We start from the raw sequence: 11,003 nt of genomic DNA on the forward strand, positions 1-11,003 counted from the left end.
ACAACACAGGACACAAGTCCACAGTGACAACACAGGACACAAGTCCACAGTGACAACACAGGACACAAGTCCACAGTAACAACACAGGACACAAGTCCACAGTAGCAACATAGGACACAAGTCCACAGTAACAATACAGGACACGAGTCCACAGTGACAACAAAAGACTCAAGTCAACAGTGACAACATCGGACACAAGTCATCAGTGACAACACAGGACACAAATCCTCAGTGACAAAACAGGGCACACATCATCAGTGACAACACAGGACACAACACAACTTTGACAACACAGGACACAACACAACAATGACAACACTGGACATGAGTCCACAGTGACAACACAGGACACTAAACAACAGTGACAACACATGTCACAACACAACAGTAACAACACAGGACACGAGTCCACAGTGACAACACAGGACACTACACAACAGTGACAACACATGTCAAAACACAACAGTAACAACACAGGACACGAGTCCACAGTGACAACACAGGACACTACACAACAGTGACAACACAACAATGACAACACAGGACACAACACAACAGTGACAACACATGTCACAACACAACAGTAACAACACAGGACACAAGTCCACAGCGACAATACAGGACACAAGTCCTCAGTTACAATACAGGACACTACACAACAGTGACAACACAACAATGACACCACAGGACACAACACAACAGTGAAAACACATGTCACAACACAACAGTAACAACACAGGACACGAGTCCACAGTGACAACACAGGACACTACACAACAGTGACAACACAGGACACAACACAACAGTGACAACACATGTCACAACACAACAGTAACAACACAGGACACAAGTCCACAGTGACAATACAGGACACAAGTCCACAGTGACAACATAGGTCGCAAATCCACAGTGACAATACAGGACACAAGTCCACAGTGACAATACAGGACACAAGTCCACAGTAACAATACAGGACACAAGTCATCAGTGACAACACAGGACACAAGTCCACAGTGACAACACAGGACACAAGTCCACAGTAACAATACAGGACACAAGTCCACAGTAACAACACAGGACACAAGTCCACAGTGACAACACAGGACACAAGTCCACAGTGACAACACAGGACACAAGTCCACAGTAACAACACAGGACACAAGTCCACAGTAACAACACAGGACACAAGTCCACAGTGACAACACAGGACACAAGTCCACAGTGACAACACAGGACACAAGTCCACAGTAACAACACAGGACACAAGTCCACAGTAACAATACAGGACACGAGTCCACAGTGACCACACAGAAAACAAGTCCTCAGTGACAACATAGGTCGCAAATCCACATTGACATCACAGGACAGAATACAACAGTGACAACACAGGACACAAGTTCTGAGTGACATTTTTCCACAGGTCAACCTTACCTCAACCATGAGTTTGGTTCCTTTCAGCAAAACCATCATTTGTTTGTTTGCCAACTGTGATGAGAGTTCCATACAAAGAACATTTGTCTTTGTCCAACTCGCTCTCATCATGTATTCCTCCTGGGTTAAATCAAAAGTTCATGTAACAAGTACATGACTGATAGGATTCTTAGTTTTTTTTACCATTACATGACTGTAAAGATCCAAAGTTTGTTTCACAGTTTGACAATTATAAAGATCCTAAGTTTGTTTCACAGTTTGACAATTATAAAGATCCTAAGTTTGTTTCACAGTTTGACAATTATAAAGATCCTAAGATTGTTTCACAGTTTGACAATTATAAAGATCCTAAGATTGTTTCACAGTTTGATGATTGTTTAGATCCTAATTTTGTGATCCTAAGTTTGTTTCACAGTTTGATGATTGTTTAGATCCTAGGGTTGGTGATCCTAATTTTGTGATCCTAAGTTTGTTTCACAGTTTGAGGATTGTAAAGATCCTAAGTTTGTTTCATTGTAGTGTAACGGTTCCCGTCCTTCATCCTCCACCGTTGTCCTTCCGGGTTCTAGCGTAAAGTGACGTTTGATATCTTTGGAGTCTGTAGTGTAACAAAATACCCAACACTCAACTGACAGTTTTCAACATTTATTAGCACTGGCAACATTTACAACAACGTTTAGGAATAGTGCAACTTATAATGTGAGTACCCGATTACATTCTGCGCCGGGGTTAGCGTCAGTGACGTTCACTCGGTGCCATGAGGAGGATCCAACCAGAGGCTCTGGCATTCCCAAACGCCCCTGCGCGTACCTGGCAAAAACCTGTGCCCACCCGCCGACGTCAACACTCTGCCGTTCCGGTCCGGAGGTTTTCCTCACATCACCGAGTGTTTAGCTCTATTGTCTCCCTCACCTGAGTATCACTCGCTGGTCACTGGTCCGCTCTCCCAGAGAGTGAGACCGGCCCATGGCCAGCTGTATATATATGCATGAATGAACCCACATAATAAGACGCAATCCTTCACACGTAACAATACAAGTAACACACATTTGGTACAAATACAGGTAAAAACTAGCATACATTACAGTAGGATGTCTATAAATGTATTGTATTTGTAAATGATTTCCCAAGATCAGTATCACAATTTTTGAATCACCAGAACATAAAAACTGTGGAATGAAGAATTATGATGAAAGTGTGTAACTGAGACTTCCATGTACAGCCTGATGACAAGGCTTTTTCTTGCTTTGTTGTTCTGTAACGAAAGAAAACATTTTTTTTGTTATCTGGTCCTCAACAATAACTTTACATTACTGTATTGAAATAATAAATGATGAACCAAATTCAGACTGTCACAGTTTAAATTTTAAAATTTTAATCGGACTGAAGACACTCTTTATCTAGGCAAGAATACAAACTGTATGTGGATGGTTGAGATATGTGAAACGTTGATAACTGATGACGTCTCAGTCCAGGTGGTAGTTTCAGGTGTCATAGTGGTGCTGTCTAAAATAGAAGAATGAAACAATTACTTCATTTGAACTTATTTGTGCAGTTAACACAAGTAAACAAAAGGTAAGCTAATGTAAACAAGGCATCGCAGATGATTTAAATACCCTAACACTTCAAAGTCATACAAAATGTGGTCAGGTGTTGCAGTGGATAGCGCACTTGCCTTTCACCAAGGCGGCCGGGGTTCAATTCCCCGATCGGACGTGAAAAGGTTGGGGTCACCTGCCTGACCACGTGGGTTTTCTCCGGGTACTCCGGTTTCCTCCCACACTAAGACCCCCCACGCGCTAACATCCGGACCAACAAAAGTGATTAATATAAGTTGAAATAACTTGTTTCATAATTGTTGTAAAATACATAAAGTTTATATTTTATTATATTTTGTATTTTAAAGTCATACAAAATACTAAGTTTTTGACTCAAGAAGCTAGGTTGAAACATAAACTTGTACAAGAGGTGATGTTTGTGAATATGTGTGTTAAGTTTTGTGATGATCAGAAAAGAAATGAAGTCTGTTAAGCAATTTCTATCAAATTTTATTTACAGTTACAGTGACCTACTTTAGACTGCATGCAAACCTGTAGAAGAGGTGACGTTTTTGGAGATGTTGGTGAAGTTTCGATGCAAATGGAAAAGAAATGAAGATTGTAGACCGGTGAAGTCAAAAATTGTATCAAATGCTATTTATAGTGACAGTGACCTAGTTTTTGACTGCAGAAGGTTGAAACACACACTCGTACAAGAGGTGATGTTTGTGAACACGTGTGAAGTTTCATGACAATCGGGTTAAAGTCTGTAGAGTGGTGATACCGTTTGAGACACATGTGTATGGTCGAATACATGTACGGGCTAATCCCCATATATCCTCATTTACTCATGGTACGAGGGTATAATTCAATCTGTGAAATCAAAATATTTGTGTAAACCAGTCTTACAACTAGGTCTTACTATATACATATCTATGTTAATTGTAAAACCAGTGTAAACAGACCAGTTCTAAAAGAAGGTCCAACTGTATACATTTCTATGTGAACAGAGCCTGTGTAATCAGAAAACCTGTATAAACCATCTATGTCTCAATTAAAAGTTTTTTTGTTTTTTTATAAAAAAGCTTTCCAGAAATAAACTGTCCTAACTTGACATTGTTCAGATCTATAAAGTATGCCATTTTCAGAGAAATCGTACATTCTCCATACCTTTTACTGTTGTCATGTCAACAGTTTCCTCCACCAATGGACATACAGCTTCTTTACTATCAGGACACTTCACGTAACCATGGTAACCGGGCACCTATCAGAACAGAGAGAATGAAAGTAACAGTCAAGCATCAACCAGTAAATTGTTAAAACAGACACAAACATATACTGGAGTTGAGTAAGTAACCAAACTTCCTGCTAAGTGGTACATACTATGCCATCACACATTGCATAAGTTGAGTTGTTTGCATCACTGAAAACATGAAATATTTGTGAGTCATTGATGTTAAAGGAGAAATATTTCAACACACCTGGTAGATCAATGAGTGCAATAAAACATCTAGGAATGAATGAAGTCTGTATTAGAGAAACTTAGTCTATCAATTATGGTCAGATAATTGTGATTACATTCACACCACTGATTCAGGGGGTATAACTACCTTTACAGTATATGTAGTTAATCCATTGTAAATTACTCGAGACATCGAGCAGACACTTCTTCTGTTTTAAAGGGGCATAACTCAGTAGATTACAGTCAGATATTAATTGTTATTTAACTTGTCTGAGCTCTCATGGTAGTTAACCTTCTCATGAAGTTAATTGTTTAAAATTGCTTGAGCTATCAACCGAACACTGTTTCAGCAATTTATGAAAGGGTCCTAGTGCTCCTAACTCAGTAAATTAGTCAGATAATGGTGGGAATCAATTTTGTCCATAGCGTTTTACCTTCCCATAAAGTGTGAATTTAATCTGTTACAAGTTACTCAAGATATTGAGTGGACTTTTTTTTTTAACAAATTTGTAAAGGGGCATAACTTATAACTCCCTGCATAACTATAAATTATGGTGAGATAATGGTGGTTATCGAACTTGTCCAAGCTTTCATGGTAATTAACCTTTCCATGAAGATGGAGGTTTATAGATTGAAAATTACTCACGAATGTGCTGAAAATCCAAAATGTTCTACTAAAAACATCACAGGTTTACTGTTTGCATTGTAGACAATTTTCAGAAACAAGAGGCCTTAACGGTCACCTGAGTGGGGTTGATGAAGCAAAACCTGTGAGAGCGATTCAGCGGGTTATAATCTTTTAAGAACTAAAACACACAGACAACTGAATTCATGTTTATTTTCATGACACACAAGTATTTCACTGAAATGGAAAATGTGCTAGGATCAGTATATATACTACAAAGTGAAGATGTTTCAACAGATTTAAAAATACATGTGTATCAGTACAGGAGGATATATCACGTTGGTTTCACTTTTAGTACTAACAGATTCATGTGACCATTGCAACTATCAGTGTCAACGACAAATGAACAACTTTTCCATGAACTTGATGAAACAAACACCATTGTAGCATAAGCTCAATGTTACAGCACCCAGCAGAAACACAGTTATAAATCAATACAATATTTGTTTGTAAATGTTTCAGTTTGGCATTAAATAAGTTTGAAACCTATACCGGTAATTCATGATATTTGGTTGAAATTGTGTATCTGTTCAAAACATGGCTCTGCCATTTTACCTTGAGTTCTGGAAGTGATGACACTGCTGAATGCAATTGATTTGAAAGAAAGAATTTCAGCTGTTTCAAACTGATAAGAACATTTTAACATTAATTAATTAAAAAAACAAAGAAATAATAACTTAATTTGAATATTGTTGAAAATCCCCCGATAAGTTTGCGAAAATATGTTTTTGGAACATTTTGCACTGTCACCACCAGTTTCATTAAACTCTGACAGACAGTTTTTGAGAAGAAATCTAAAATGTAATTGTATAAGGTACAACACTAACTAACCTCCTTATGATCCTCAGCATATAAGGATTATTTTATGTGATGTTGGTCAAAATCCACCAGTAAATTTTAGAGAAGATATTTTTTTGAAGATTTGAATACAGTGACTCCATATGGCTCCACCCCTCAGCTACCTAGGGCATCAGCCCCTTCTCAAGCATTAATTCTGATCCTCATCATCTAAGGATCATTTCAAGAAATGTTGGTAAAAATCCTCCAGCAAGTTTCAGAGATGTTTTTTGCAGATTTCGCACTCAATGACCCTTCCTAGTCCTGCACCTCATCCCCTGGGGTTGATGTCAGCCCCCTCCTGATGAGTAGACATTTTCGTTACCCCTATAGGCTGATGATAATCACAAAGTTTTATAAAAAATCTGACAAATAGTTTCCGAGGAGAAGTTGAAAATGTGATTGTTTACGGTTCTGAACTCAGTGACCTCATATGGCCCAACCCCTCCACCACCTAAGGTGCCAACCCCTTCTTGAGTATGAATTCTGATCTTCATTATTTAAAGATCACTTCATGATATGTTGGTCAAAATCCACACATAAGTTTCAGAGGAGATGAGTGTTGTAGATTTTGCACTCATTGATCCTTTATAAGCCCCACCCCTCAGCCCCCTGGGGTGTCAACCCTATCTTGAGTATAAACTCTGATCCTCACCCAAGGCTGATGATTATCACCAAGTTTGACCAAAATTTACGGTTTCTGAGGAGAAGTCGAAAATGTAATTGTTTTCGAGCTCGAGTGACTCAGGTGACCTAAAAATTAATTACATTTGAAGATGAATGGTGAGCTTTCCAAATTACAATTCCTACATGGTCAGTCATTACCACATACATATAGATGACTTACATTGATGGTATGACCATACGGACAAACAATCCAGGCTGAACTCTCAACTTTGACCTCTAATGTTTGTTTGACATCACATCTGTGTTGTAGGCACATTCCTTCTAGTGGGGCGAAATCATTTCCCTACAAAGTATGAAATTGTATAATTACCAGTCGAAATCATTTCCCTACAAAGTATGAAATTGTATAATTATCAGGCGAAATCATTTCCCTACAAAGTATGAAATTGTATAATTACCAGGCGAAATCATTTCCCTACAAAGTATGAAATTGTATAATTATCAGTCGAAATCATTTCCCTACAAAGTATGAAATTGTATAATTATCAGTCGAAATCATTTCCCTACAAAGTATGAAATTGTATAATTACCAGTCGAAATCATTTCCCTACAAAGTATGAAATTGTATAATTACCAGGCGAAATCATTTCCCTACAAAGTATGAAATTGTATAATTACCAGGCGAAATCATTTCCCTACAAAGTATGAAATTGTATAATTACCAGGCGAAATCATTTCCCTACAAAGTATGAAATTGTATAATTACCAGGCGAAATCATTTCCCTACAAAGTATGAAATTGTATAATTATCAGTATCAAAACCACCATAACAAATTGCTTGGTGATGAGGGAAACAACACACTGTGTAGTCTGTCATATTAATGGATCCTTTTTCATGTGTAAAAAGATGAAACTTTCTCAACCATGACACTCAGTCCAAGCACTGATGAACTCAACAAGGTCACATAGTTCTTACAGTAACAAGATATCGAGCATCAAAACAACATAAGTCTATTACAAGCAGTATAGGGTACAGAAAACTAAAACCCTGCTTGTTGTAGTGGGTGGTTGGGTAGAGAAAACTTATGCCCTGATAGCTGTAGTGGGTGGTTGGATAGAGAAAACTAAAGCCCAGCTGGTTGTAGTTGGTGGTCAGATAGAGAGAACTAAAGCCCTGCTGGTTAAAGCCAGTGGTTGGGTAGTGAGAACTAATGCCCTGATGGTTGTAGTGGGTGGTTGGGTAGTGAGAACTAAAGCCCTGCTTGTTGTAGTGGGTGATTGGGTGATTGGGTGGTCTGTTAGGAAGGTTGAAGTGTGTGGCCTGAGAGGATGGTTGAAGTGTGTGGCCTGAGATGGTTGTAGGAGGTGGCCTGAGAGGATGGTTGTAGTTCGGGTCTGATAGGATGGTTGCAATAAATGGCTTGAGAGGATGGTTGTAGTGGATGGTCTGAGGTGGATGGTTGTAGTGGGTGGCCTAATAGTATGGTTGTAGTCAGTGTGGCATGCAATGGTGGTTGTAGTGGTTGGACTGATAGGATGGTTGTAGTTGATGGTCTGCAGGGTGGTTGTAGTGGGTAGACTGATAGGATGGTTGTAGTGGATGGTCTGATAGGATGGTAAAAGTGGGTAGCCTGAGGGGACGGTTGAAGTGGGTGGTGTGAAAGGATGGTTGTAGTGGGTGGTCTGAGGTGAATGGTTGTAGTAGGTGGCCTTAGAGGATGGTTGTAGTGGGTGTGGCCTGATATGATGGTTGTAGTGGATGCAGCCTGAGTGGATGGTTGCAATGGGTGGTCTAAGAGGATGGTTGTAGTTGGTGGTCTGTGAGGATGGTTGTAGTGGTTGGCCTGAGAAGAATGCTGGATCACAGAGCATATATCTATGAGTTAAGGTTTGATATTTGGAAGAAATAAGAAGGGTAACATTGACGACACCCATATTTGTGTCAAGCATCATGTTCAGTATTTGTTCATGTGTCTGATAAGTATCAATGTAAGTAAAAACAACTTACCGACATTGTGAGATTGGACATGAAACACAGACTTGACTGACTGTACTTCTCCAGACCAGATACCTTTGTGTTCGTAATAGGGAGAAAGCACTGGTCCTGAAATAAAGTAACAACGTAGAACATTAGATACTATCTCAACAGGAACCTGTTTGGTAAGGGGACAATGATGATGTCATACATGTAACAACCAAGGGGACATTGATAATCTCACAACACCCAAGGGGACATAGATAATCTCACTACACCCAAGGGGACATTGATAATCTCACTACACCCAAGGTGAAATTGATAATCTCACTACACCCAAGGTGACATTGATAATCTCACTACACCAAAGGAGACATTGATAATCTCACTACACTCAAGGTGACATTGATAATCTCACTACACCCAAGGGGACATTGATAATCTCACTACACCCAAGGGGACATTGATAATCTCACTACACCCAAGGGGACATTGATAATCTCACTACACCCAAGGGGACATTGATAATCTCACTACACCCAAGGGGACATTGATAATCTCACTACACCCAAGGGGACATTGATAATCTCACTACACCCAAGGGGACATTGATAATCTCACTACACCCAAGGGGACATTGATAATCTCACTACACCCAAGGGGACATTGATAATCTCACTACACCCAAGGGGACATTGATAATCTCACTACACCCAAGGGGACATTGATAATCTCACTACACCCAAGGGGACATTGATAATCTCACTACACCCAAGGGGACATTGATAATCTCACTACACCCAAGGGGACATTGATAATCTCACTACACCCAAGGGGACATTGATAATCTCACTACACCCAAGGGGACATTGATAATCTCACTACACCCAAGGGGACATTGATAATCTCACTACACCCAAGGGGACATTGATAATCTCACTACACCCAAGGGGACATTGATAATCTCACTACACCCAAGGGGACATTGATAATCTCACTACACCCAAGGGGACATTGATAATCTCACTACACCCAAGGGGACATTGATAATCTCACTACACCCAAGGGGACATTGATAATCTCACTACACCCAAGGGGACATTGATAATCTCACTACACCCAAGGGGACATTGATAATCTCACTACACCCAAGGGGACATTGATAATCTCACTACACCCAAGGGGACATTGATAATCTCACTACACCCAAGGGGACATTGATAATCTCACTACACCCAAGGGGACATTGATAATCTCACTACACCCAAGGGGACATTGATAATCTCACTACACCCAAGGGGACATTGATAATCTCACTACACCCAAGGGGACATTGATAATCTCACTACACCCAAGGGGACATTGATAATCTCACTACACCCAAGGGGACATTGATAATCTCACTACACCCAAGGGGACATTGATAATCTCACTACACCCAAGGGGACATTGATAATCTCACTACACCCAAGGGGACATTGATAATCTCACTACACCCAAGGGGACATTGATAATCTCACTACACCCAAGGGGACATTGATAATCTCACTACACCCAAGGGGACATTGATAATCTCACTACACCCAAGGGGACATTGATAATCTCACTACACCCAAGGGGACATTGATAATCTCACTACACCCAAGGGGACATTGATAATCTCACTACACCCAAGGGGACATTGATAATCTCACTACACCCAAGGGGACATTGATAATCTCACTACACCCAAGGGGACATTGATAATCTCACTACACCCAAGGGGACATTGATAATCTCACTACACCCAAGGGGACATTGATAATCTCACTACACCCAAGGGGACATTGATAATCTCACTACACCCAAGGGGACATTGATAATCTCACTACACCCAAGGGGACATTGATAATCTCACTACACCCAAGGGGACATTGATAATCTCACTACACCCAAGGGGACATTGATAATCTCACTACACCCAAGGGGACATTGATAATCTCACTACACCCAAGGGGACATTGATAATCTCACTACACCCAAGGGGACATTGATAATCTCACTACACCCAAGGGGACATTGATAATCTCACTACACCCAAGGGGACATTGATAATCTCACTACACCCAAGGGGACATTGCTAATCTCACAAAACCCAAGGGGACATTGATATTCTCACTACACCCAAGGGGACATTGATGATGTCACTACACCCAAGGGGACATTGCTAATCTCACTACACCCATGGAAACATTGATAATCTCACTACACCCAAGGAGACATTGATGATGTCACTACACCCAAGGGGACATTGATAATCTCACAACACCCAAGGGGACACAGATAATCTCACAACACCCAAGGGGACATAGATAATCTCACTTCACCCAAGGAGACATTGATAATCTCACTACACCCAAGGGGACATTGATAATCTCACTACACCCAAGGGGACATAGATAATCTCAC

General features: G+C 40.2%; 1 protein-coding gene across 2 annotated transcripts in view; it reads right to left on the reverse strand.

The window, feature by feature from the left end:
* Positions 1–2,066: 2,066 nt before the first annotated feature.
* LOC110455943 (leishmanolysin homolog) overlaps positions 2,067–11,003 on the reverse strand; it is a 24,688-nt gene continuing 15,751 nt past the window's right edge. For both annotated transcript variants that reach the window (XM_021506413.1, XM_021506412.1), the window contains 5 exons: positions 8,589–8,684; positions 6,801–6,923; positions 4,140–4,233; positions 2,850–2,937; positions 2,067–2,686 (listed from right to left, as the gene is read on the reverse strand). In XM_021506413.1, coding sequence (XP_021362088.1) covers positions 2,584–2,686; positions 2,850–2,937; positions 4,140–4,233; positions 6,801–6,923; positions 8,589–8,684 — 504 coding nt within the window. In that variant the 3' untranslated portion in view covers positions 2,067–2,583. The remainder of the gene's footprint in view (positions 2,687–2,849; positions 2,938–4,139; positions 4,234–6,800; positions 6,924–8,588; positions 8,685–11,003) is intronic.

The sequence above is a fragment of the Mizuhopecten yessoensis genome, unplaced genomic scaffold, assembly GCF_002113885.1.
Source record: "Mizuhopecten yessoensis strain PY_sf001 unplaced genomic scaffold, ASM211388v2 scaffold8427, whole genome shotgun sequence".
Lineage (NCBI taxonomy): Eukaryota > Metazoa > Mollusca > Bivalvia > Pectinida > Pectinidae > Mizuhopecten > Mizuhopecten yessoensis.